This window comes from Camellia sinensis, chromosome 14, assembly GCF_055761805.1.
Source record: "Camellia sinensis isolate YWXY chromosome 14, ASM5576180v1, whole genome shotgun sequence".
In the NCBI taxonomy this organism is placed as follows: Eukaryota; Viridiplantae; Streptophyta; class Magnoliopsida; order Ericales; family Theaceae; genus Camellia; species Camellia sinensis.
Genome location: NC_138974.1, coordinates 63,872,219 through 63,900,199, shown reverse-complemented (window position 1 = coordinate 63,900,199; position 27,981 = coordinate 63,872,219). Strand labels below are relative to the sequence as shown.

At 34.0% G+C, this 27,981-nt stretch overlaps 3 protein-coding genes across 3 annotated transcripts; all 3 read left to right on the top strand.

The window, feature by feature from the left end:
* Positions 1-4,254: 4,254 nt before the first annotated feature.
* LOC114257721 (uncharacterized) lies at positions 4,255-7,230 on the top strand. The gene is made up of 5 exons (XM_082904951.1): positions 4,255-4,565; positions 4,672-4,678; positions 4,761-4,866; positions 5,034-6,442; positions 6,565-7,230. Exons 1-5 carry the CDS (start codon positions 4,255-4,257, stop codon positions 7,228-7,230), a joined length of 2,499 nt encoding a protein of 832 aa, XP_082761077.1.
* A 2,281-nt stretch (positions 7,231-9,511) lies between these two features.
* ASA2 (anthranilate synthase 2) lies at positions 9,512-19,747 on the top strand. The gene is made up of 11 exons (XM_028197531.2): positions 9,512-9,779; positions 9,885-10,069; positions 10,220-10,409; positions 15,223-15,374; positions 15,897-16,012; positions 16,107-16,353; positions 16,440-16,496; positions 16,694-16,846; positions 18,265-18,345; positions 18,859-18,945; positions 19,226-19,747. The coding sequence occupies exons 1-11, from the start codon at positions 9,626-9,628 to the stop codon at positions 19,547-19,549; spliced, it is 1,746 nt and encodes a 581-aa protein (XP_028053332.2). The 5' UTR covers positions 9,512-9,625; the 3' UTR covers positions 19,550-19,747.
* Positions 19,748-27,442: 7,695 nt separating this feature from the next.
* Positions 27,443-27,874, top strand: PH1 (pleckstrin homolog 1). The gene has a single exon (XM_028203557.2). The coding sequence runs from the start codon at positions 27,443-27,445 to the stop codon at positions 27,872-27,874; it is 432 nt and encodes a 143-aa protein (XP_028059358.2).
* Positions 27,875-27,981: the final 107 nt, after the last annotated feature.

Below are 27,981 nucleotides of genomic sequence, written 5' to 3'. Positions count from 1 at the left end.
TATAGATAGATATATCTGTCTGTTGATATTTTTTTTTCCAATTTTCAGCAGTTCATGTTGGTGTGTTAAAATTTTCTGATATTTATTTATGATTGGAATTTGATAGTTTACTTGATAATCTCTTTATTATGAATAACTTTGCCTTTAAGAAGTGTCATATACATATATAGGAGTGTGAGACACCGTTAGATTTGAGAGAAGTTATTGGTTGGTCTTAGAGATCCAGATCTTCACTCAAGATCTCTCTCTTATCCTCTATACTTTGCAATTTCTGTGTGTTTAAAAAAAAAATTTAGTATTCTTAAAATCTATTGTTTTTTAAAAATAATAGTATTAAAAAAAAATTTACAATTTCTTTTGCATTTTTTTTAATATTAATAGTTTATTATTATTTTTATTTGTATATATCAAATCTTTTTTTATTGTAAGTGTTCCAAGAGTATGGGTTTGTATTTTGATATTTTGTGTGTACACTGTTAAGTATACATTTTATTTTCTTCATTAAAAAATTAAATAAAAAGTTTCATTATGTTATTAGTTTCCTTGGGGAAAAAAATAGACTATTATTTTTCTTAGTTTATATCAAATCTATTTCACTGTAATTGTTATTTTTCTTTATGTAAATCAAATCTTTTTTTATTGTAAATATTCTTTTTCTTTTTTGGCTACTATAAGTACTGTAAGAGTATTAGGTTTGGGTATCTGTTGTTTTTTAAAAACAACAGTATTAAAATTTATTTTTAAAAAAAAAGTTTTTTTTTTGCATTTTTATTATTTAATTTTTTATATTAATAGTTTATTATTATTTTTATTTGTATATATCAAATATTTTTTTATTGTAAGTGTTCCAAGAGTATGGCTTTGTATAGATGTTTGATCTATTTGTCACAAAGCACTTGGTATGATCTCCCCCCATTTTTATCATTTTTGATAAACAAAAGACAAAAAATGAAATTGTGTTGAGCTCCTCATTTTACAATCCATATTGAATGATACAAATAGTTTATACAGTAAAATCTACCGAAAAGGGTATCTATATACAAAAATTAAGTTTATTGAACAATGAAATTCATATAATTGGATTACATTTATCTTATAAAACAACTAAATAAATTACCTATATTAAAATTTATATTATCCGTTCAATTTTTTAAGATAAATTTGATCAAATTAATCAAAAATTTTATAGGAACTATTTTCTGGGTGAACCCTACAAATGAATGGTTGTTTGAAGCACTAGGTGGGCCTCATAGTGGGCATGTTAATTAAGTAAACCAACCTCCTGGCCATGTTTGGAAAAATTGTGATTTTTTTTTTTTTTAAAAGGTATTGTTTGAGTAGTATAAAATGTGATTGTTATAATAGGTATCAAATGCAAAATATCGTGTAAACTACAGAGACTATTTATATAATTTATTTTCAATTATTTATTATTATTTTTTTGGACCGGAAACTAATAGTTTTTTATTTAACTACTAGACAAATCATAATGAGTCTTCAAAGAGTAAGATGAATAAATCTGTTTAATAATTCTTTGGCTATTTAATTCTGTAATTTTTAGTTTTCTTTATGTACATCAAATCTGTTTCAATGTTACTATTTATTTTTCGTTATGAGTATTCTAAGTCTCTTGGATTTTTACTTTTCTATTTTGTGTGCTTCTGTATATACTTATGCTTAAATAGTTTTGGAGTTTGTCCTGTTTGGTATGTTTCTATTTGGTATTTTTTTCACTTACTTTTTATTTTATTTTTGTTTCTCCTATTCAATTTTTTGGTTTGGCATAGGTGTGGAGATCTATCATGATCTAAGAGGATATATTAATTAAGTAACAACCAACTTCCCTGCCCATGTTGTGTTTTTTTTTTTTTAAAGGTATTGTTTGAGTAGTTAAAATTGCAATTGTTAATTGACATATGGTGGGTAGGCTTACCAACCATAAAACCCATAATTCAGTTTTTAAAAACTTTTGGGCTTTTTAGGGCTTTTCCCCATAATTCAGGGTTATGAAGATATGTATTTTTGTATTTTTTTTTGTAATACTGTTAATTATACTTTCTGTAATACTAAATATTCCAACTAAATTAAACATTATTTTGCATTATATTTTTTTGGTGTAATAATGTAAATTTTTTTGCAGGTTGCTTTATGACTTTGTATTGTTCAGAATAAACAACTTCTCGGGTGATTCTTTATCTACACTTATCTACTTTGACGGTAAGTATTCTAGACTTATTGATGGATTATTGTAGAGTCCCCCCCCTCCCCTCCCCTCCCCCAAAATATAGAGTTGAGTATGCTTTATTTTTGCCCAAAGTTTCTCTCTCAAATTTTTTATTTTATTTTATTTTATTCTAATTATGATATATCAATTGTGATGAATCAATTCTTCTTTATTTTCACAAAAGCACACACACAAATTTAAGAATAAAGAAAAACCCAAATATGAAATCCAAATAAAAATTATAGAACAGACAATAGATATACAAGGAGGACACCAAAAGTGATTAAAATTAAAAATATATATATATTTTTTTCATGATCTTTCTCATAACATTATTTGAATTGTTCTTAAAAAAATTAGAAAACAAAACTTACAAATATACTTGAACAAAAATTACAATTATTTTAATATTATAAATTTTTTTTTTTAGTTGCATAAATATGTGCAATGTCGTTACAAGGTAATTTACTTATAGGTTTGTATATATAACAAAAGTGTTAGTTTGCTAACAATCTCAGGAAAAATGAATCATGATTATCCTGACACATCAAATTTGAGACGTGTACAACAACAAAATCGTGAACGACGTCGTTTATACCTACAATAGAGGAGGCAACGTTCATCTTTGGAGTCAAATGCTCAAACTGAACAACCACAAAGAGAATTCGAACAGTTCCGCCTTCAAAACATGAGCACTGAACAACGCTCAGCAAGATTGGAGCAACGTCGTCTTGCTCAGCGTAGGCAAAGATTGTTCATTCGCGAACAAAGCACGAGTTCTAATGTGCAACAAAGAGAAATTCAAAGGGAAAGTTTGCGTAATTACGTCAGACAAAGGAGGGCTGCTTTGACTACTGAACAGCGCGAACAACAACTAGCAAGGCGACGAACAAATTATCGACAAAGAAGGCAAATATCTGAAAATCTCGAACAAACTTCTCATCCAGATCAAGCACATAATATGACAAATGCACATAATATGTTTTTTTTTTATAAAAAAAAAAAAGCTTTTACACTTCCAAATTTTACATTAATATTCATTTAATTTATTATGTACAATTTTAACTGTTAGGATGCATGTTAAACTTTTTCGATGCAATCCCAAGAAGAAATAGAACAGGATGGCGCAGGCCGAGAGCAACAATTTTGCCAACCATTCACGATGAAGGGGATTTAGTTGTGACTAATGTTTTTAGTCGTGAAAGTAGAATGACTCTACGCTCACGTATCGACTTATTCCGATATGCACCTACTCATTCGACTTATGAGCATGGAAGCACAAGTGGCAATAGACAAGATGATTCTCACGAAGTTCAGATGGAAGGTAAAAAAAAATTATTCAGTTTAAGTACTTTTACAAAACAAACAACCTTTACAATAAATGTAAAAAAGATGGCCATGCAAATGTGATATGCAGTACAATTACAATTAATATTGAACATGCAACTCAAACACTTTTAAATAAATACTATTCTGTTAATAATAAACCTATACATCATACATGTATTGTTATAGGAAATATCCCTCATGTCGACCACAATCAAGATGCTTTCAGTGATGAAGATATTCTAGATAATTGATCATTTATCCATAGGAGATATCACAATTGTGCAAGAAATTTTCATGAAAGTGAAAGGTTCCAAAGAATGCAGTTTCCTGCTCCAACTACATGTAGACATTGCAACGCAAGATTGTTCCACCGTGAAACGTCTACCATGTGTTGTAATAATGGAACCATTGTTTTGCCACCAGTAACAGCTCCAAATGGGATGATTGATATTTTCTCTGACCAAACAGTGGAGGGTCGTCATTTCAGACAAAATATTCGATCCTATAATCATGTTTTCTCATTCACTTCAATGGGTGTTCATGTTGATGAAAACTTAGCAACAAGAACTCGAGGTGTGTACACGTTTCGTGCACAAGGATCCATATATCATAAGATCGGGAGTCTCTTACCAAATTCTAGCGACAGACCGAGATATTTGCAACTGTATGTTTATGACACTGACCACGAGAATGCGAATTGAATGTCTGAAAATAGAGAATTACACTTGGATTTGCTTGACAAGATAAAGAATATTTTAAATGCTCATAATCCATTTGTACACACGTTTCGCCAGTTAGCTCAGCGTCCAGATATACATGAATGCAGACTTCAGATCAAAGAGCAACCACGTAATAGGCCCCAATACAACCTTCCTACTGCTCCTGAAGTTGCTGCAGTTTTAGTAGGCGGCGAAGAAGCAGGAAACTTAAGACCAAGAGATATCATTGTCCAATCAACCAGTGGTCACCTCCTAAATATTCCTGATATTACCGGATATTATGATCCATTACAGTATCCTCTGTTGTTACCCTATGGTTCATATGGATGAGATGCAAATAGCAGAAGTAATGATGGTAGAAAAGTAACATGCTGTGATTTCTATTCTTATATGCTACAGGTACAACGTACACATAATATCAAAAAATTACTTCGTCGAAGTTATTTAATCTATAGTTATTTATAATTATTCAAATACTATCAATTCAGATTCGCTCTGGTGACCAATCTCTTTTTCTTCGAGGAGGTCGCCTCTTACAACAGTATGTTGTAGATAATTACGTGAAGATTGAGTCCAACAAATTAAGATGGATACGTACTCATCAGAATCACATTTGAGTAGATTTTTATCAAGGTCTTCTAGATGCAGTACATGCTGGTGAAAATTATGGAGGTACAAATTGTCACTACAACTACATGTATTCACGTTTGTTTATATTCATACATATAATTTTTTTTTTGTGAAATCCAAATTTGGAGCAGGTAATGTCGGTCGTAGAACAATATTACCGTCGTCATTTGTTGGTAGCCCACGAGACATGTATCAACGATATCAAGATGCAATGGCTCTGGTCCAAAAGTATAGAAAACCTGATCTTTTCCTTACAATGACTTGCAATCCAAATTGGCCTGAAATTAAAGCTGAGTTACTACCTGGACAGTCACCACATGATCGCCCTGATTTGCTGACAAGAGTATTTTATTCAAAATTTGATGAGATGAAGACCGACATTCTTACAAAAAATGTACTCAGGAAGGTTCTAGCATATGCATATGTTATTGAGTATCAAAAAAGAGGCTTACCACATGCCCACATGGTCATTATTTTGGATGAAAATGATAAGTTACGCACTCCTGACGATTATGATAACATTGTCATAGATGAAATTCCAGACAAGAGATTAGAGCCTAGATTATACAGTGCAGTTCTGAAACACATGATACATGGCCCATGTAGAATGTACAATGAACAATCACCATGTATGACAAATGGTCAGTGCAAAAGACGTTTCCCAAAGCCATTTTCTCCAATTACTACACTTGGAAACGATTCATACCCTGTTTATCGAAGAAGAGAAGGGGAGTCAGTTCCATTAGAGAGTAATCCAAGTATCTTGGTGGATAATAGTTGGGTCATTCCATACAACCCATGGTTGCTCTTGGAATATGATTGCCATATCAATCTTGAAATTTGCAGTAGTGTTACAAGTGTGAAGTATTTATACAAATATGTTTATAAAGGGCCTGATCGTGTTGCACTAGAAGTTCGTCAAGGTCCTAATTATGACGAAGTACAACAGTTCATAGATGGAAGATGGGTTTGTGCTCCAGAAACATTGTGGAAAATATTCAAATTTCCAATGACCAGAATGACCCCTAGCGTAGAACTCCTCCAAATACACTTACCAAATAAGCAGCAAGTGCGGTTTTATACGTTCCAAGACATCACAAATGTTTTAGGAGATGAGTATTATTCCAGAACAATGCTTACCCAATTCTTTCAATTAAATGTTGATGACGAAACTGCAAATTGGTACTTATATCGAGAGATCCCTCAACACTATAGATGGTGCAATAGCACAAAGATTTGGCAGTTGAGATTGAATCGTCAAAGAGTAATTGGTAGAATTTACACAGTTTCGCCATCAGAAGGGGAGAGATTTTACCTAAGAATTTTACACAATCATATCAGAGGACCAAAATCATTCGACCATTTGTTAATGGTTAATGGAATTGCGTACCCAACTTTTAAACAAGCAGCTGAACATCATGGTTTGTTAGAGCATGATGATAGCATACGACAATGTTTGTTAGAAGCTGCAACCATGCACATGCCATCAGCATTAAGGAGATTGTTCGTTACAATTTTGGTTTACTGTATGCCAACAGGGGTGCGAAGTTTGTGGGATGAAATTTATCCTTACTTGATTGAAGATTACATATCTTCAAACAATATGAATAATATGTATATCCTTAACAAAACCCTACACGATATAAACGTCTCCTGCTACAGCATAATAAGAACATATCAGAAAACAATTTGCCTGAGATGACAATGAATTTGGATGATAATTCAACAGTTCCAAAGGTCACAGTTCCAAAGGTCATACAAGATAAGCTTTCCATTGTAACTCCTCGAGAAGACTTAAATTCCATTGCCACGTTAAATAATGATCAATGCTTAGCATTTAATTCAATCATGGAGGCTGTGGAATGCAATACTGGTGCAATCTTTTTTGTGGATAGACCAGGAGGAACTGGAAGGACATATTTATATTGTGCATTGTTGGCCTCAGTGAGAAGTCAAGGTCGAATTGCCATTGCAAAAGCAACTTCTGGAATTGCAGCTACACTTTTACCTGGTGGAAGGACAGCCCATTCAAGATTCAAGATCCCATTAAATCCAGAGGCTTCATCCGTGTGCTCCATTACTAAACAATCAGATTTGGTAGAATTGATTAGACGTGCAACAATCATCATTTGGGATGAAGCTACAATGACGAATCGTTATGCTTTTGAAGCTTTGAATCGAACACTCATAGACATCACTGGTGTTGATTATCCATTTGGTGGCAAAATTATGGTGTTTGGTGGTGACTTTCGTCAAGTACTTCCAATTGTTCCTAAAGGTACAAAAGCTGAAACTATTGCTGCATCGATAGTCAAATCATCTCTCTAGAGTCACATTCAAATACTTCGTTTAAGGGAAAATATGCGATCTATAAATGATCAACAGTTTGGTGAATTTCTTTTACGTGTTGGAGATGGTGTACAACCTACCATTGGAGATGAAATTATCAAAGTACCAACATCAATGGCAATACCATGGAACGGCGAAGAGTCAATAGTTCGACTATTACAAGAAATTTATCCTGATATCATAAACCATTCCTTTGATGCCGAGTATATGGTTAGTAGGGGCATAATAACTCCTCGCAATGAAGATGTCGACAAGCTCAATGAGAAAATCATTCAAAGATTTCTGGGAGTGTCAAGAGTGTACCACTCATTTGATAAAGTTGAAAATGATACCCAAAATTTGTATATATCAACAAGAGTTTTTAAATTCCATTTCACCCGGAGGAATGCCTCCACATGCATTGCATTTGAAAGTTGGAGCCCCAATTATGCTTTTGAGGAACCTTGACCCTTCTTCTGGTTTGTGCAATGGCACAAGGCTATTGTGTCGAGCTTTGAATAATAATTTCATAGATTCAGAGATTTTAACGGGACATTTCAAAGGCACGAGAGTTTTCCTACATCGCATTCCATTAAAGGCTCCGGAAAACTTAAAACTTCCATTTGAAATGACTCACACACAATTTCCAGTTCGCCTTAGTTTTGCTTTGACAATAAATAAATCACAAGGTCAAACAATTCCACATGTGGGAATTTACCTTTCGGATCATGTATTTAGTCATGGACAACTATATGTTGCTTTATCTCGAGAGGGTGTCAGATCAGACAACAAAAGTCTTGGTTAAAAAGGGTTCAGTTAATAATGAAGAAGGAGTGTATACCCGCAATGTAGTCTACAAAGATGTTTTGTTACCAAATTATTGATACATGAGGTATGTACTAAATATGTTCTTATTTAGCTTATATTATGTCATTTTTTTAATCTACAATTAATGTACTTATAATATATCTTCATATAATTATTAATTGTAGGAATACTTGAAAAAATAAAACTACTTCAACTTTGGGAGGATTATCAAGATGAGGCAAATATGGTTGCATATAAGAAAGTTACAAATCAGGTATTCGCTTCACTTATGTTTAAAAAATTATGTTTGTAAAATTTTTGTTATTTAGTCTGGCAACATTCGCATATATTTTGAGTTTGACTATACCTTTTAAATTAATGTAGGTTAAACAGTTCTCCATATACAGTCTTGGATGGAAGGTTTCTATTAAAGTTGATAAAAAACAATTGGGAAAATTAATCATGCGAGAGCTTTTGAGGAAACGACAACATCGGTATGATAACGTGTTTGCGGGGCATTTTATATGAATCATTTCAATATGTTACATTGCTAATAGTTATCGTACTTTTTTTTAACAGAAATCCTATCATATCTGATAGAGCAAGTATATGCAGCAAAGACAATATGGACATATATGTGGTAAAAATCAAGTCTTATGAAGTTTACTACTATGTTCCATATATTCATATTTGTAAATTTACAATTTAATCTTAGATTTCATACATTTGTCAAACAATCAACTTACAAGGAAGTGATATATTTTGCCCCAGTTTTATAGGCAACGAATGATACAAAAATTGAAAGCTTACAAAGATATGTGCACCGCCGTTACAAGGTAATCTACTTATTGGTTTGTATGTATAACAAAAGTTACATATTTCATTTTTTTGGTCAATTCTATCTTATTTTTTATAGTTTAATGTTGTCATAGATCTATGGCAAAAATTGCATCAAGACAATTTGAAGAAATTGTTGAACGTGACGTGTGATTTGGACTATGTCAATATATGTAAAAATGTAAGTTTTTAATTATGTTTATAAAAAATTAACACAATAATTACCTATTGTCTCTTTATATAAAATAAGTCAATTACAAAACCAAAGTAATTATTATACTCTATTGACTAAAGTACGAATATGTATAATTATGTCTCACTTTAAGAACGTAAAATTTTAATTTAATCAATGTATATTGTTAGCAAACTAATTTTTACATATATCTTATATATTTTTTTGCAGGATTTGCAGGATCTCCACTCTCATGTTACCAAATTCAGATTTTATATGAATTTTTGTTATACATATTTTTTAGTTAAGATCAGTAAATTTGTATTTTTTCAAATTGTGTATTTTATTTATCAAATACATTAATATCAAATATTACATTGTACATAGTTACTTATTTTATTTATATGTATATTGTTAAAAAAAATAATATGAAATTCATATTTTAATTCAAAAAGAAATTACACACGCATTTGCTGAAAAAAAAAAAAAAAAACCCATGAAAACCTTCCACGGTCCAAACACAGCAATAATTTTTGAAAAATCAACCTACCTCAGCTCCGACTCTTATCCCTAACCAAAATGGAAACCCTAGCCCTCTCTAACCGTCCGGTTCCCTCCATCCCCAAGCTCTCCATTCCCTCCATTACCACCCCAATTTCCCTCACTCTCTTCCACCCTCGAACCCCTCGTCTCCACACATTCAGATGCTCGGCTCTCTCATCTCAATCATCAGGTCCAAATCTCAATTAATCGATATAGTTTTTTTTATTTATATTAATGTTTGATGATTGCATGTGTCTGTAATGCGCAATTGATGTGTGTGCGCGTTTTGGTGCAGTGGACCATTCGACCAAGTTCAGGGAAGCTGCGAAGCACGGGAACCTGATTCCGCTCTACCGGAGCATATTCTCCGATCACCTTACGCCGGTGCTGGCTTACCGGTGTTTGGTTAAGGAAGATGACAGAGACGCCCCTAGCTTCTTGTACGAGTCGGTGGAGCCTGGTTTGCAGGTGTCCAGCGTTGTGAGTAACCTTTTTCCCTCTCTTGTTTGTTTCCTGAGAAAATGCGGGACAATAAAAGCAATGTCTAATTAATTAAAGCATTTGATTTTCTCGGCAAACAAATTGAAGATTGGATTCCAAGTTTTATTATTATAATTATTTTTGTGTTAGGGGCGATTTAGTGTGATTGGCGCGCAGCCGAGTATGGAAATTGTGGCGAAAGAGAATATGGTGACGGTTATGGACCACAGGGAAGGGCGGAAGACAGAAGAGATTGCAGAGGATCCTATGGTTGTTCCGCGGAGGATTATGGAGAAGTGGAAGCCCCAACGACTTGATGAGCTCCCTGAAGCATTTTGTGGTATGACATTTGGATTCTTAAATGGGTTGTGATTCAACCTTTACACTTATGTGCCAGAGATTTGATCCTAGAGATCCTGGGGAGGATTATTATTAATATATTGTACTGCACCGGCAAGCAACAATCTCTGAATAAGGAGAATGAAAGAAGGACCTGTTGATTAAGATAACTAAAGTCAACTCAATGTACCTTATTTTTATTATTTAGGTTCAACTATGCAATTAGTTGACTTTAGTTTTATTATGCTAGTATGCTTTATGCGGATAACTAAACCCAACTCACATGAACCTTATTTTTACCTATTTAGGTTCATCTAAGTGATCAATTTTCGTATTCCAGTCTGCTCTATGTAGTTTTATATCAGATAATGCCCCCACCACAATTTTAATTGTTTTTAGGGAAAATTGCACCGTTAGGCCCTATATCCTTTGTGTGATTTTGGGTTGGCTTGATTTTGACACAAAATCTTTGAATTTGTCTGAAATTGGTCTAATTGATTCAATTGTTAGCATTTTTGTATGGATAATGTGCACATGAGTGGCATGTGTCATGCTTTTAGAGACAAAGTTGTAAACTTAATCAATTCAATGACTTAGCCTCAACCAACTTACTGATTATTTTCCGTCAAAAACTCTAATGGTGTTATCAATTGGACTAAAATGATACAAAATCTAAAATTAAGAGTAAAAATTGAGCTAATTGAAGGTGTAAGGACAAAAATGATACAAGTAACAAAATGTAGGGATTACCCTTGTAAGTTGCCCGTGTGTGGATAGAGTCCCAACAACCAATTTTAATCAACTAATGAGATATTGTTCTTAGAGAATCCTCTAGGGCTTGATATTCAATATTGAGATGTTTAATTAGATTAACTACAACACTTTCTTGATATATGTTTTATTTTATTTTGTTTTATTTTAATCAACCTGGTCGATCTGCCTCTTCAGGGGAGGAGTTTTACTTGGTCTAATGGCTACCAGATGTCTCAAATTGATAGATTTCTGGTTACTAGTGGGTGGGAGGAGCATTTTACGGAGGTGGTGCAATGTCGGTTACCTCATCCTGTGTCAGATCATTGGCCGATTATGCTTAGTAGTGGGGGGTTTATTAGTTGATCGACGCCTTTTTGTTTCGAAAATATGTGGTTGCAATCGGAAGATTTTTTAGAAAGGGTTGGTGGATGGTGGAGTACTTACATGGTTAATGGTATTCCTAGTTATATGTTGGCTCAAAAATTGAAATTACTCAAAGGGGATTTGAAAAAGTGGAATAAGGAGGTTTTTGGCTGGGTGGAGGTTCAGAAAGCGGAAGTAGTGGCCATCCTTCAGTCCTTAGATGCTCAGGAGGTTTCCGGCAGCCTTTTAGAGGCGGATGTAGTTAGAAGGGATGCGGCCTGGCAGGATTATGTTCGTTTGGCTCGTATGGAAAAGACATGTTTTCGTCAGAAATCTCGATGTTTATGGTTGAAAGGGGGGATCGGAATACCAAGTTCTTTCATCGAATGGCTAATAGCCATAAAAGGGCCAACCAGATTGTGCGAATGCGGGTGGATGGGAAAGATTTGGTTACTGATGAGGATATTCGGGGAGGCATTGTGGGCTTTTATCAGCAACTCTTTCGGGCTCAGGATGGGGAATGGAGGCCGGGGTTGGATGGGCTCCTGTTTGATGTTATCTCTGAAGAGAGTAAGGAGGGGTTGAAGCGGTTCTTTACAGAGGAGGAGGTGTTTGGGGCTTTGAAGGTGATGAGTGGTGATAAGGTTCCTAGTCCAGATGGTTTCATTATGGCATTCTTCCAACATTGTTGGAGTGTGGTTAAGCAAGATGTGATGGTAATGTTTGAGGCCTTTTTCATGTCCGGGCAGTTTGAGAGGAGCTTTAATGCAACCTTCCTAGCTTTAATTCCGAAGAAAGGGGGGGCTGAGGATGTGAGGGACTTCAGGCCTATTAGTTTGCTTGGCAGTGTGTATAAACTGTTGGCAAAAGTATTGGCGAATCGCCTTCGAGGTGTGTTGTCAGATGTGGTGTCTGAATCCCAGAATGCTTTTGTTAGGGGGAGGCAGATTCTGGATGCGGTTTTGGTGGCTAATGAATGTGTTGATTCTCGAGTTCGGGACGGGCGACCTGGTTTGGTATGTAAGCTGGATATTGAGAAGGCCTATGATAATGTGAATTGGGATTTTCTGGTTTATATGATGGGTCAGATGGGCTTTGGTGATAGATGGTGTCAGTGGGTGAAGTTCTGTGTTTCCACGGTGCGGATGTCTGTGTTGGTGAATGGTTCTCTGGCCGGTTTCTTTTCGACTTATTGGGGTCTTCGGCAGGGGGATCCTTTATCTCCTCTTTTGTTTATCCTTGTTATGGAGGCCTTTAGTAGATTGCTATCCAGGGCTGTTCATGTAGGTATGTTGCAAGGTTTTCAAGTGGGCTTGTCATCAGGGACAACAATGGGGGTGTCTCACTTACTGTATGCAGATGATGTTTTGGTTTTCTGTGATGCGGATCTGGTGCAGTTGGGCTATCTTCGATGTGTTCTGATTTGTTTTGAGGCAGTTTCGGGCTTACTGATTAATTTAAGCAAATCTGAGTTGATTTTGGTGGGAGAGGTTGAGAGGCTGCCAGTATTAGCGACGGTTCTAGGATGCAAGATGGCCAATTTACCAGTGACTTACTTGGGTTTGCCTTTGGGTGCTAGTTTCAAGGCAAAAAGGGTGTGAGATGGGGTGGTAGAGCGGGTTCAATGCATTTGGCCAGTTGGAAACGTCAATATTTATCGAAAGGGGAACGGTTGACTTTGATTAAGAGTGTGTTGAGCAGTCTTTCGACTTACTTTATGTCATTGCATGTTATTCCCGTCTTTGTGGCTGCTTGCTTAGAGAAACTTCAACGGGATTTTCTGTGGGGAAGTGGAGGTAAGGATTTCAGATATCACTTGGTTGATTGAGGGCAGATTTGTTGCCCTAAGGAGGTGGGTGGTTTGGGGGTGCGGAGTTTGGTGCAGTTTAATAGGGCTTTGTTAGGGAAATGGTTATGGCGGTTTGCTGGTGAGCGTGATCACTTTTGGCGTAGGGTTGTGGCCTCTAAGTTTGGGATTGTTGAGGGCAATTGGCGGTCGGGAGATGTGGTGGGATCTCATGGGCGGGGTTTGTGGAAAGGGATTTGGTTGGGAAGGGGGGAGTTTTGGGAGAGGGTGAATTTTCGAGTGGGGACTGGGGAGTGGGGAGAAGATTAGATTCTGGAATGATAGATGGTGTGGGGAGGTGGCTTTGGAGGTGCGATTCCCTTTGATTTTTAATATTGCAAGGGATCAGGAGGCTACAGTTGCTCCTTATTTGGGGGATGGGGAGGTGGTGGTTTGGGATATTCAGCTTCGGCGGGAAGTTCAGGATTGGGAAGAGGGCCAGTTGGGGGGAGTTGTTTGGCTTTCTATATGGTTTGGGCTTCTTGGGAAGGGGCGAAGACGTGTTGGTTTGGAATGTGACGGGTGCCAAAGGTCGGTTTTCTGTTCGCTCATTTTATCGGAGTTTGGTGGGGGAGGTGGGTTGTGTGTTTCCGTGGCGGAGTATACGGGTGCCTTGTGTTCCTTCTAAGGTGGTTTTCTTTTTATGGACGGCTGCCTTAGGCCAAATCTTACAATTGATAATCTTGTTTGCCAGGGGCATGTGTTAGTCAATCGTTGTTGTATGTGTTGTGTGGAAGCAGAGTCTGTTGATCATTTATTTCTTCATTGTTCTGTTGCTTCGCGACTTTGGGGGCTGGCATGTTCCTTTTTTGGGATTATGTGGGTGCAACCAAAGGGAGTTGTGGGCATTTTGTGGAGTTGGCGGGGGGCTCGTGTTTAGCGACTTTGACGTTGAGTGTGGTTGTTGGTGCCTTTCTCTTTAATGTGGCTGGTGTGGTTGAAACGAAATAGGCGTACTTTTCAAGATGTTGACCAGTCGGTGTTATGGTTGCAGAATCGGTTCTTAGTAACCTTGTATAGTTGGTTAGAGTGTAAAGGTGATCTGGATTTGTTTTCTTTCTTAGATTTTATGAATCTTGTTGTTGGTTAGGTGGTTTTGGTCTTGCTCTTTTGCTGCTCTTGTATTCTTTGCATCTTCTTGATGCTTTTTAATAAATCTTGTTATTTATCAAAAAAAAAAAAAACTATTAACACTTTCTAATATTAAAATAATTTTATGGTTAGAAAAAAAAGCATCATGGGATTCTTAGTTTTAATATGGTCCACAGTTTTATGATCTAGCATAATTTCATTATTTTAGTAATTGCTAAATGATTACCCTACTTTGATTCACATGGTTTATTTTGATTGTGCATATGGTGGGTTCTTGGGCTAGGTGTTCAATCATGAGTTGTGTTTTCTTTGTTCTAACTGTGACCTTGGTTTGATTATTTGATCAATTGTTTGCAATTTTCTTGAGCTGAGGAATATTTTTGAAATGTTTTTTTGTTGTTAAATCTACACTGATGTTATGTGGCCATTATAAATCTCTTGCTTAATAATGTTTATTGAAATTTTGCATGGGTTTAATTAGATTGAGCATGATTTTTATGACTTAATGTTATGATCAAAGTATGGTGTTGAAGCCTCATGAGTAACTATTTGGCCTTAAGTGAGTAGTTTGGGAATGTTTAACTATTTTCTGTATTTGCCTTTCTATGTTGCAAACTTGCAATGATGTTCTCCATTGAGAAATTCGTTTATCTTGTTTGATTTGTAGTTTCTTGTAGAGATTTTCTTAGATGTGCCAGCACAGGATATGCTTTATTGAGTCACTAAACTACATTTAGCAATGTGCTTCCTTCTTGACCAGGTGGGTGGGTTGGTTATTTCTCATATGACACAGTGCGTTATGTAGAGAAGAAGAAGCTTCCATTCTCAAGTGCTCCACAGGATGACCGAAACCTTCCTGATGTTCACTTAGGCCTTTATGAAGATGTGATCGTGTTTGATCATGTAGATAAGGTTCTCTCTTTGCTGATTAAACAATACTTACATTTCTCCTATCTATTTATTTATTTATTTTGATATAGAAACTTCCATTTCATAGATATGTGTTTGGTAGTATACCCCAATTGTCATTTTTAATATATTTTTTAAAATTTGAATGGAAACTCTTTTGCTAAACCTCTTTTTATTTTTTATTTTTTATAGAAAGTCTCTCTGTCTAAATAAGAGAATAAAAATGAATTGTATTATGATACTGAATTCAGTTTCTATGAAATATTTTTAACATGCAAATTTTGATGGGTTCTGTTATTGCTGAACATGTTGAATTCCTATATATGCTTTTTAACTGTTTTCAGAATATTTTTCTTGTAAGATCAGATAAAGCATTCATGTCAGTTTTTTCTTCCAGTCCATGCATATATTTGATTTATGAGAACTTGATCGCTATTAGCTTCAATTGTGAACGTAGCTTAAAATTGGACGTTTTCTCATTAGAATGTTGAATTTCCTCTTACTTGGTATTTTCTTCTACCTCAGAAAGCTCATGTGATACACTGGGTGCGATTAGATCAATTTTCTTCTGTTGAGGAGGCCTATAATGATGGGATGAACTGGTTGAACTCTTTAGTCTCTAGAGTGCATGATATAGTTCCGTGAGTATTCACACTTTTATGCTTAATGAGTCGTACCATTCCTTCTGTTAATTCATCATTTATTTTCAGTATTTGATTGAATTGTCAATTTCAGCCCAAGGCTGGCTGCGGGTTCAATTAAATTATATACTAGCCTTTTTGGCCCATCCTTGGAGAACTCAACCATGACAAGTGAAGCATACAAGGATGCAGTGTTGCAAGCTAAAGAACATATACTGGCAGGAGACATTTTCCAGATTGTATTGAGTCAGCGATTTGAACGGCGAACTTTTGCAGACCCATTTGAGGTCTACAGGGCATTGAGAATTGTCAATCCAAGTCCATATATGACTTATTTACAAGTCAGTATGTTCTTCCCTGGAACTTGTATGTTAAGCTCATTTTTCAATTCAATTCTGACTTTCCATTGAACATTTCTGATGATCAGGCCAGAGGGTGTATCTTGGTTGCTTCAAGTCCAGAAATTCTTACTCGTGTGAAGACGGTAAACTAGTACATCAATCCAAGAGTGTTTTAACAAACAATCGTTTGTATTACTTTCTACATTGTAACATTGATAACAAGTCTTTTTTCTTGTATAAATAAGTTTCAATGTCCACCTGTCTTTTATCGAATTTACTACAGTTTACTTTTAATTAGCATTAACAACATCTCATGTTCATATTGCATTCTTGTTGACAGAAAAGGGTCACTAATCGACCCCTTGCTGGAACTGTTAGGAGAGGGAAGACACCCAAAGAAGATTATATGTTGGAAAAACAACTTCTGAGTGATGAGAAGCAATGCGCAGAGCACATTATGCTTGTTGACTTGGGAAGGAATGATGTCGGAAAGGTTTATACTCCCTTTTACTAAATTATGTTGGTATAAATCTGCATTTTTCAAAAACTCCCAAGCATAGAGTTCATACACAATGTTTGTCCTGAATTTCTGTGTAGACCTGTTCTTAAATGGATGAAATATCTTGCCAACCAGATATGAAGGGTGTCCTGCAGTGAATATCCTCGACAGAGCTCTTAACATTTGCACTCTTTTGTTGCCTTTCTGATAGATCTATTTCCGAAACTTTGGATTTGAATTAAACTGTTTTAGTTTTTGTTGATCTTGGTTGGTACAATCATGAGGAGCAAGTAGGAATGGCAACGGGGCGGGGCGGGGCGGGGCGGGGCCAGGGATTGCACTCTCCGTCCCCGATCCCCGATTGGGAAAATCTCCCCGGCCCCGGCCCCGATCCCGATCCCCGACGGGAAACCTACCACCATTCCCATCCCCGCCCCCCAACGGGGATCGGTTTTCCCTGACCCCGAAGATTCCCCATCCCCCAAATCTGTTTCAACAGCAACACAATCAACAAGAAAATCATCATCATCCCCTATCAACATCCCCAATCATCCAGATCATAAAACATAAAAAAATAAATAAATAAAATACAAACAGATCTGAGATCTGTGTCATAGAGAGAGAGAGAGAGTAGACTATCGGCGGTAATGGACAACGGAGGAGGCGATGGTGGACGAAGGAGGACGGTCGGCGTCGCCGACAGTGGCGATGGACGACGGAGGACGATCGGAGATTCGGAGGCGATGGGTGGCTGTGAGTGCGACGACGGAGGTGGACGAGGAGGAGGAAGCGACGCAGGAGGAGGCAGCGGTGGCCTGGAGAAGGAGGAGGCGGCAGTGGAGGAGGGGACGAGACGCAGAGCCGACTGCAGAGAGAAGAAAGAGAGTGAGAGAGAGATCAAAGAGTGAGAGTGAGAGTGATGAGAGAGACACATTAGACCAAACTGTGTGTAGGGGTTGTTCAAAAAAAAAAAACTGTACAGAGGGGGTTATATATATAAATAGATAGAGGGGTGTTATGGTAATTTTATTTCGGGGAGAAACGGGGCCGGGGACGGGGCTGTGAAAGTGATCCCCGTCCCCGGCCCGAAACTGATCGGGGATTTAATTTCAAATACTATCCCCGGCCCGTCGGGGGTATTTTTCGGGGAAAAACCGCTCTTATCGGGGACGGGGGGTCGGGTCCCCATCGGGTCGGATTCGAATTGTCATCCCTAGAAGCAAGGTTGTATCCTGTTACTTACCTGGTGATCCATCACGCCAGTAGATCCATATGTGCAGTCATTTTGGTGATTATCTGTCAGTAGTACTGTTGTATTAACTGTATTTTGTTTTGTCTTTGATTTTTTAGCACTGGTGGAAGCTTTTATTTTTCTGCCATTATCTTGATACCAATACATGCTATACTTGCAGGTATCGAAATCTGGTTCTGTGAATGTTGAGAAGCTCATGAACATTGAACGATATTCCCATGTCATGCACATCAGCTCCACGGTAACTCTTCCTTTGCTGCGTTTACTATTTGGATGAAAGAAGATCTGAACAATGTTTAACATGTTACTCATATTTCATAAAAATCTTGATCAATGACACCCAACATAATACTTTTTCCATGGGACATGAAAATTAAAGAAATTGAAAGAGATTTGTCACAATAGCAAACTTACCTCACATGGCCCTGTTTGGCAAGAGGCTTTTTGACTTTTTTGGGCTAAAATTCACAAAAAGATAAAATAGGTTAAAATAGCTAACAAGACAAAATGTCACATCAAATCCATAATCATTTTACTTTTTCTCTTATAAACATCACATTCAACTATAAAAAAATTCAATCATCTTCTCAAACACAAAAAATTTAGTCTACTAAAAGAACTAAAAACTAAATAGCCTACTAAAATAGCCAGCTTTCCAAACGAGTCTGAATAATTCAAAGCAATGCATGTTGGAGAAAGACATTAGTTTGTTGTACTCTTCACAATCAAATGACAGTTTACACTGCATTTGCAGGTCACTGGAGAGCTGCTTGATAATTTAACTGGCTGGGATGCTCTGCGTGCTGCATTGCCTGTTGGAACAGTTAGTGGGGCACCAAAGGTTTTACCTCACCTGCCTTCTTCTGAATATAATAATGCATGTGTTTAAAATATAATGGTATTGTGCCTGAATCATTGAACTCGTTGGTCATTCCAGTAGTTAATATAGTTGGTTGAAGCTTTATCCCTAATTTTTGTGGTTATAGGCTTCTTTAGCATTTGTTTGGTACTTGCAATATGCATGCACGATTGTAATATACATGTATGATGATTGTAATATTTTTGTCATTGTGAGGGTGCATTTTATGTGCTTCTTATTGTTTAATGTACCGCCAATACAGGTGAAAGCCATGGAGTTGATTGATCAGCTAGAAGTCACGAGACGAGGGCCATATAGTGGTGGATTTGGAGGCATTTCATTCTCTGGTGATATGGACATTGCTCTAGCATTGAGAACGATTGTATTCCCAACCGGAATACGTCACGACACAATGTACTCGTACAAGGATGTGAACAGGCGGCGGGATTGGGTTGCCCACCTTCAAGCTGGGGCCGGTATTGTGGCTGACAGCGATCCCGGTGATGAGCAGAGAGAGTGCGAGAACAAAGCTGCAGCTCTTGCCCGTGCCATCGATCTTGCAGAGTCTTCATTTGTTAACAAATGATAAAATTTTAATAATTGCAGAGTTCCATGTTTGTTTATTATAATTATGTTTTAAAGTAGAAATGATATTATGTTTATGTTTTTAGATGGGGAGAAATGATTATGTTAATGATTACCAAACTTGAGTTTTTGGAAGTGTCCAAATTGCCAGTGGGAAATTAATTAATCATGGAGCAATCCATTTTTTGTTGCGTAAAAACTAGAGAAAAAGTGTTCCCACAGGCTGCGGTGCTGTGGTTGATTATGGAATGAGGATGATGCTTTGGACAGATTCTAAATACCATTGATGACTAATTTTGAGGTTAATGGGGGTTGGAATTTTGTCCATTTTTTATATTATGGAATTGTTTTTTTTTTTTTTTTTTTTTTTTTGGCCTCTCCCAAAAGGAAATTTGGGAAAGAATAATGCTTGGGACCCCCTTTTGGGGGTCACCCCTCACCCCCCTTTGCCACGTGGGGGTGGTGATTGGAGGAGCAGGAAAAAAAAGAAAAAGAAAAAGAAAATGTAACCAATAAGAAAGAGAGGGGGTCAAAGGGGGTGGGAGGAAAAGGGGGATGAATTATTGTTGTTTGGGAAAATATGGGAAATTGATAAACTAATTACAAATCAATTAGCATTCTATGGGCTTGGATTTATTTTTCCCATTTTCCATATATCAGATTATCGCCCGAGAAATTTTCTTTTAGCAAAATCAGTAGTAGATGCTTAGAACTTAAAAGATGGACTCTTATTATGTAACAATTAATTTTCTTCTTCCTTTTTTTTTTTTTTTGTTTTTGGCCCCCTCAAAATTGAGAAATGATACAATCATATTCATTTAAACTAGTGGTAAACCTGTGATATGTACGAGACTAATTTATAATATATAAATTTTTTAATAATGCATCAAGTTTTAAATTCTGTCATAAAATTATAATCATAATGAATAAAGATCATCTTCTTAAATTTCATAAGTAAAGACAATAATTTAAAAAGCAGATATGCACAAAATGTTATTATAATTCAACTGATCTATTTTTCTTGAAATAATAAACTTGATTTCTAACTAATGAAATAATACTAACAATAAATAAGATGTTTCTCAATAACCCTAATGTCTAAAACATATATATGCTAAAAAGAATTACTAATAAACTGAATGCCATAAATCTATCTATCTATATTTGTTATGGGTTTATATATATTTTTAATTTATATATATGGTTATAAATATTTGTGGGTTTGTAATTTTTTTATCACTTTATGCCAAATATATTTTTTATTTTTAAAAAATTGAAAATTGAAAATTTCTATTTAATGCTTGAAGCTCTTGTAAAAAAATAAAAATTCAAATAAAAAAAATCAAAATTTTAAATTAGATTTGTTTAGGTAGACTTTAAAAAAATTAAAATTTAAAATTAGATATTGAGAGATAAAATAAAGATTTTAACTGAACATATAGGATCAAATTTGTTAATTACGAAAGATTTTATCAGAAGCGAGATAGATCAAATTTGTTAACTTTATCTATTTGTATATCAATTTTTTTTTTTTACGTTTATTTAAAAAAAAATAGAAATTAGGAAAATTAGTAAAGGGGACTTGAGAGAATACTAGTAGGAAAGAAAGTGATTAAAGAGTTAGTATTAAGGGTTTGAAGGCCTTTCATGTTTCATACTACATTCTTATAATATATAAGAAGATAAAAGAAAAGGAAAGGACTGAACATCTTATAAATATTTTATTTTTATTTTTTCATATGTACAAAAATCACACATTAATATAGTAATTTTGTCTTTCTTATTTGGTCCTTAGTTTTTTTTATTTATTGTTATTATTATTATTTATTATCTAAGATTAATGTTTTAACCATTTGTCACACATGACCTCAAGCTAAAACTTTAGCAAGAAAGAAAAAACAATGGTGTGCTTATATCTATTGGACTAAGAAAAAATTGTGCCAAAAAAAATTGAAATACATTTAACAACAGTGAACACTCAAATAGAAAAACTCTCCATCTCATACACACCATTTTTATGATTCAAGATTCTAGTTACACACACACACAAAAAAAAAAAAAAAAAAAAAAAAAAAAAAAAAAACCAGAACAAAAATGGAGAAAGAAAAGGGCAACAAAAACAGAAGTGTCCTCTTTACATAGTAGTCTTTGATAAGTTTCTTATTGACATATTGTTTTAAGACTCGTTGGCTATATGTGCTTCCAAACTAAAATTTCTTACTCATGGTAAAACTTTCTAATCCCTCTATAAAAGCCATCTATTTGATCGTTCCAGTAATTCTCGATTATCCATCTCATTTATTGTTGTTTGTTCTCCTTGTGACTTAGGTGTATTGTTTGAACTTCAGCACTATTGTAACTTGTAAAATACTAAATTTTCTCAAATATAAGAAAAAGAAAAACATATTCAAAAAAAGAAAAAAAAAATTGACAAATTGCTTTATTGATATGGAATACAAACACACAAAAATTCTATGTAAAGCAATTGTTTTGTCTATATAATAAGTGAAACATATAACTCAAAAACTTGGAAAGGGGCTTAAAAAATAAATAAAAATAAAGCAATGGCAACTTTTGTTGTATCATATATACCAATATCTAACTTTCTTACGGAATGACCATCTAGACAGTACCAATCTAACTTTCTTATGAAATGACTATGGAGGTAATGGTGACAAATAAGGACAAGTTTTTTGGGAGAGAGATATAGTCATATTTTTGTTTTTTTTATAAGAAGCATTGTGAGATTGAAACAAAAATGTAACTATATATAAGGGGGGAAGAGAGACATGTGAGAGAGGAAGTCATGTGAAAGGAAGCTACTTTAATTGAGATAAAGGAAAGAGGTGATAAGAGAGTTTTAAAATTTTTAATTTATCTAAAGTGATAAATATATATTTTTTCTTATATATTTCATGTGGATTTTTGTCTCTCCTCTATTTTGGCTAGAAAAAACAGGGTGAGAGAGGAAGAAGTGCCACCTCATTTTTTTAATATCTCAAAATTATGAGAAATTAGGATTAAATAATTGATAGCCTGTGAGCTTCCACTACATTTGCTTTTATAGATAGTTTAGATAGATAGATAGATAGTGTAGATAGATAGATATAAATATATAGGTAAAAAGATAGATATCAAATCTAATTTTAAAAAAGATAAAAGTAAAATAAACATCCTTAAAAAAAAAAAAGAGAGAGAAATGTGAGAATTCAGTTGTTAATAATCAAAATTTTAAAAAAGATAAGATATTTATGAGAGATTATGTATGAGTAGAAGATAATTTAATTTTTGTTATATCGAAATAAAGGCATATATATTTTCTTGAATAGTAGCAAAATAAATTTACTTTTTTAATAAAGTTGTAATAGAATAAAATATATTTAATTTTTAAATTGCATGCTTGATGATAATTTTTTTAAAAAATACATTGATAGAAAATTTTAAAATTGATGGTAGTCAATTGTTATCATTATGGCCAAAATGAATTTAATAGTGGTCAATCATTAACCAATAATTTTGGATAAAATCATGGATAGCCAATAAAAAATCAACACTTAGCACCTTAAATTTTGTAAATTTTTTTTTTAAAAAAATTGGAATATTAAAAAAAAAAAAGTATTGGAATTCCACAAATCATATAGTTAAATATTTTAATTAATTTTAAAATTTAAATGTTAAATCCAGTAATATTATGCCATGTGTAATAATTCAAAATTTAGATAATACACTAATAGATTTGAGTCATTTTTTTCTAATATTGTAAAAAAAAAAATCAAAATTTTAAATTAGATATGTTTAGATAAAATTTAAAGATTTTAAAGATAAAATTTAAAGATTTTAAAATTAAGTATTGTTAGATGTACCAATCACTTTCAGCCAAATATAATTTTGTTTTCAAAAATTTTAAAATTGAGAAATTGTATTTAAGGTTTGAAACTGTTGTGTGTGTTTTGTGTTGTTAAGCGGGTGCATATTGGTTGTAGATGATCCGAAGAACTCTCATTTGAGAGAGCTTGAAAGAGCAAAAGTGAGATTAACTTTATGCAGAGCTGATCTTCTTGATTTCGAGAGTTTACGCAAAGCCATTAACAGGTGTGATGGTGTGATAGACATGAGATAAAGTAAATTAAATTAAATTCAAGATTTGATGAGTTTCGAATCTGATTAAATTGAAAAACAAAAGCAAAATAGAAATTAAAAAGTAAGCAAGCCCAAATCGTGTGAAATGTAATAATGAAGAAGATGAAAAGATATATAGATAAACTGAAAAATAATGAAAAAAAGAAATATATATATACACACAAAAGTAATAAACACTGAAAAAATACATATAAAGTAAGAAATAATATTATGAGCATAAAAATGAAGAAAATGAAAAGATATGCAGATGAACTAAAAATATTTAAAAATATATATACACACAAAGTAACAAACACTGAAAAAATGCATATAAAGTAAAAAATAATATTATACTGACCTTGTAATGATTTTTTGCAAATAATCAAACTTGTAAAATATAATAATGGAGAAGATGAGTTATTATGAGAAAATAAAAGATGACTGGAATAAACTGAATAGAGAAATGTGTGTGTGGAAGTTGTAGGAGTTGTCGATTTTTTTTTTTGTTTTAAATTGAGATTGAGAGTGAGATAGATATTATTGTGAGTGATGGATATAGATGAATATTTTATTATTTTCGGATAAGTATTATTAGAAGGAGTGAGAAGGCTTGAAGAGTGGGAAGGGAGCTAAAGGGAAGTGCCACGTAATATTTTTTTTTTTTCAAAATGATGAGAATTTAGGATTCAAGTTTTAGAATCTTTTGACTTAACAACTACATTTGATTATATATATAGTATAGTATAGATAGATACATAGTATAGATATGGGCAAAGGGTAAATTTCAATCTCAAAAAAAGAAGGTAAATTACAGGAACAGTTTGTGGTTTTGGTTTTTTTTCCTTGACTGAGGTTAGGGTTGTAAATTTGGTCCGGCCCAGCCTAACCCATGTCGGGCTTCACGGGCTTCTGTCAAAATTCAGATAGGGTCGGGTCGGGTCACGAGCTATAGAATTAGGTTCAGGCCCAGCCCAAACCCAAGGGTATTCGGGCTTGGGGCGGGCCTGAACAATTTTTTTTTTTAAAATTTTTTTTCTATCAAAATTTTATTATTTTCTACCAAAAAAAAAAACACTGGGCCTTGGGCATATTGGGTTCAAACCGAGCCTTGAGTGGGCCTTAAGCAGGCCGATGAGACTGGGCTTCAAAATGATGGCACAGGTCTTGGCCTATGGTTTCAGGTTGAGCTTGGGCTTGGGCCTGGGCCAAAACGGGTTGGCCCCACTCGGGCTGCGAGTGGGTTTTGGGCTACCCACAAGCCGCGGGCCATTGTTACACTCCTAATTGAGGTGCAATCTGTAACGTAACTTTATATCTTAGGAAGGGAAATGTAATTTTTTTAAAAGTTAAGCCAAAATAAATTCAGGAGAGATGTTTGGGTAATTTATCTTTTATTTTTTTATGCGGTAAGTGATGGGGAGAAAAATTATTTACAAAAAAAAAAAATGATAAATATTATAAATTAAAATTATAAATATTTTTATTGTAATAATTTTTTAAAATCACCTTAAATAGCAACCTTGTTTGGCTCAGATTTTCAAAAAACAATATTCAAAATATTCTATTTTTTTCTATATTTTAATGTTTTCAAGGGTAAATTACAAATACACCGCTTGAGGTTTGATTAAAATAAAAATTACTTCCTGTGATTTTGAAAATTACATTCCACCCCTAGCAGTTTCTAATTTCATAATAAATTGCTCATTTTATTAATAAATTATCAAGTCAATTAACAGTCTTTAATGATATTAAAAATATGTTTCAATTAATAATTTAGGTAATTTTATTATTGTATAGGAGAACAATTATAAATATTATTTTTTTAGTTAATTCTATTAAACAAAAAATTCTAATAAAGGGTATTTAAAAATTTTCAAACCACATGGGGCATTCTGTATTGTAAGCAAACCTCCGGAGGTGTATTTGTAATTTACTCAAAAGTATAATATTTGTGAAAAAAATCTTTAAAAAATACATTAAATACCAAAAAAAATATATATATAAAAAAATACAAACATTAGGAGATTTACCAATAAATCTCATATCATAAACAATTATTCCAATAAGTCCCAAATTTTTTCTATTGATCTATTAAGTTTTATTACTAGAAAGTTTCTTTCTGTGTGGTCCTATTTTTGATTTTGATAATGTTTTGGTGAACAGTTATACCCTTTTATTAACGTAACATGTATGATGTGATACTCAAATGTGACAGATGTTAATGTGACACTCTAAAAAAATTAAAAACTCGTTAATGTACTTTTCTTAAATGTGACAATGTGGCAGGTATGATGTAATACTCAAAAACTTTATTTAAAAAAAAAAAAACTCTTTAGTGTATTTTTTCTTAATATGATAACATTTCGCGTATGATGTGACACTTCAAAAAAAATTAAAAACACCTTTGTGTGCTTTTTCAAACGTGACATGTGACACGTCAATGTGGCGAGTATGATGTGACACTCTAAAAAAATTAAAATTTATTTAATGTACTTTTCTCAAATATGACACTCTAATGTGACGGGTATGATATGACATTAAAAAAATTCTTTAGTGTATTTTTTTTAAAATGTGACACTCTAATATAGTGGGAAAATGAGTCATTACACATCTAAAATGACTAAATAGATTACAAGAAAAAATATATGGGACTATATGGATTATAAGTCCAAAATGTAGGACTTATTGATCAATCTCCCAAAATTTAATACATTTTTTGTATTTTTGTATATTTATTAATTTTTTAAAATATTTTTTTACAAATATTTTACTATTTAGATACATTTAGGTAAGATGCATCTAAAAAAACTAAAAAAATTACTTAAAATTAACAAAATATTCACTAAAAATAAAAAAATACGAAAAATAAAAAATATAATTTTCAAAAATTAAATTAAAAAAACTAAAACCAAACACATTTATTTATCTTATTTTTTATTTTTGTTCGGGCAAAATAACTTGTAACTCGAAAGTAATGCTATGTATCATGGGAAAAAATATTATGAAAATAATCATGAAAGATTTTCTACTGTTAGATTACACATACAATAAAACATCACACACTAATCAAGAAATAAAAAATCTTTATAAAATATTTTATGATATTTTTTTAATGATCCCTAATATCTATACTATATATTAAGCAAAAGGGGGTTTTAAACCTCAAGCCTTGTGGGAGATCCAATCTCCCAATATAAATTTCTTGATTTTTTGATTTAAAAAAAAAAATTTAGCATTTATTAACTTCTCCCAACCCCCAAGTCTTACCCTCATAATAACACTTTAATGCATTAAGAACAAGCATAAAAAAAATTATTTGAAATCCAACACATATGAATTCCTTGAAAAGTCCCAACACATATGATTATTATCTCTCATTATAACACTTTAATGCATTAAAAACATGCATAAAAAAAATTTCTTAAAAAGTCCAGCACATACGATTATTATCAAAATATTAAATTTTAATATAATATAAAAAAGACATTTAAAAAAAAAATATTTAAAAATTACAATTTATATATATAGATGATTATAAATACAATTCGTACATAACACACGGATAATATGCTAGCTATTGATAACCGAAATGACTTATATTCTCTCTCCTCTCCTCTCCTCTCCTCAGACTCCAAGCCAAACCTCGGAGGACCACTGTTTTAACCTATGTGGGCGCCCACTATATTGCGTACATTACACATCTTTGTACTAGTTCATAGTCGGTTTACGATTCACAGTTGTTCACGCTCCCGAAACACCTCGTGAATTGTACCAAATGGAGAGTCTATGGCGAGCTGCGACGGGTGCGAACCCAAACCCCGAAGACTACGAAGGAATAGACTACTGGTCCAACCCCGAGCGCACCGGTTGGCTCACCAAACAAGGCGACTACATCAAGACCTGGCGTCGCCGCTGGTTCGTCCTCAAACAAGGCAAGCTCCTCTGGTTCAAGGACTCCTCCGTCACACGCGCCTCCCTCCCCCGCGGCGTCATCTCCGTCGCCACCTGCCTCACCGTCAAGGGCGCCGAGGACGTCCTCAACAAGCCCTTCGCCTTCGAGCTCTCCACCGATCGCTTCACCATGTACTTCATCGCCGATTCTGAGAAGGACAAGGAAGAGTGGATCAACTCGATTGGGCGTGCCATAGTTCAGCACTCGAGATCGGTTACTGAATCGGAGGTTGTTGATTACGATAGCAAACGGTAGTTCGTGAGAAAGTACTTGCACTCTCTGTAATATTATTAGGTGCGTCGTTTCTGATCTTGATTCGTGTTTTTTTTGCATGTGTTGTGTGATGTGAATTTTATATATGT

Coding starts and splice junctions, on each gene's coding strand:
- LOC114257721 (XM_082904951.1), top strand. CDS start 4,255: ATGTCTGAAAATAGAGAATTACACTTGGATTTGCTTGACAAGATAAAG. Junction 4,867..5,033: donor CAACAAATTAAGATGGATAC/GTACTCATCAGA, acceptor AATTTGGAGCAG/GTAATGTCGGTCGTAGAACA. Junction 6,443..6,564: donor TTTACTGTATGCCAACAGGG/GTGCGAAGTTTG, acceptor CTCCTGCTACAG/CATAATAAGAACATATCAGA.
- ASA2 (XM_028197531.2), top strand. CDS start 9,626: ATGGAAACCCTAGCCCTCTCTAACCGTCCGGTTCCCTCCATCCCCAAG. Junction 15,375..15,896: donor TGTTTGATCATGTAGATAAG/GTTCTCTCTTTG, acceptor CTTCTACCTCAG/AAAGCTCATGTGATACACTG. Junction 16,497..16,693: donor TTCTTACTCGTGTGAAGACG/GTAAACTAGTAC, acceptor TCTTGTTGACAG/AAAAGGGTCACTAATCGACC.
- PH1 (XM_028203557.2), top strand. CDS start 27,443: ATGGAGAGTCTATGGCGAGCTGCGACGGGTGCGAACCCAAACCCCGAA.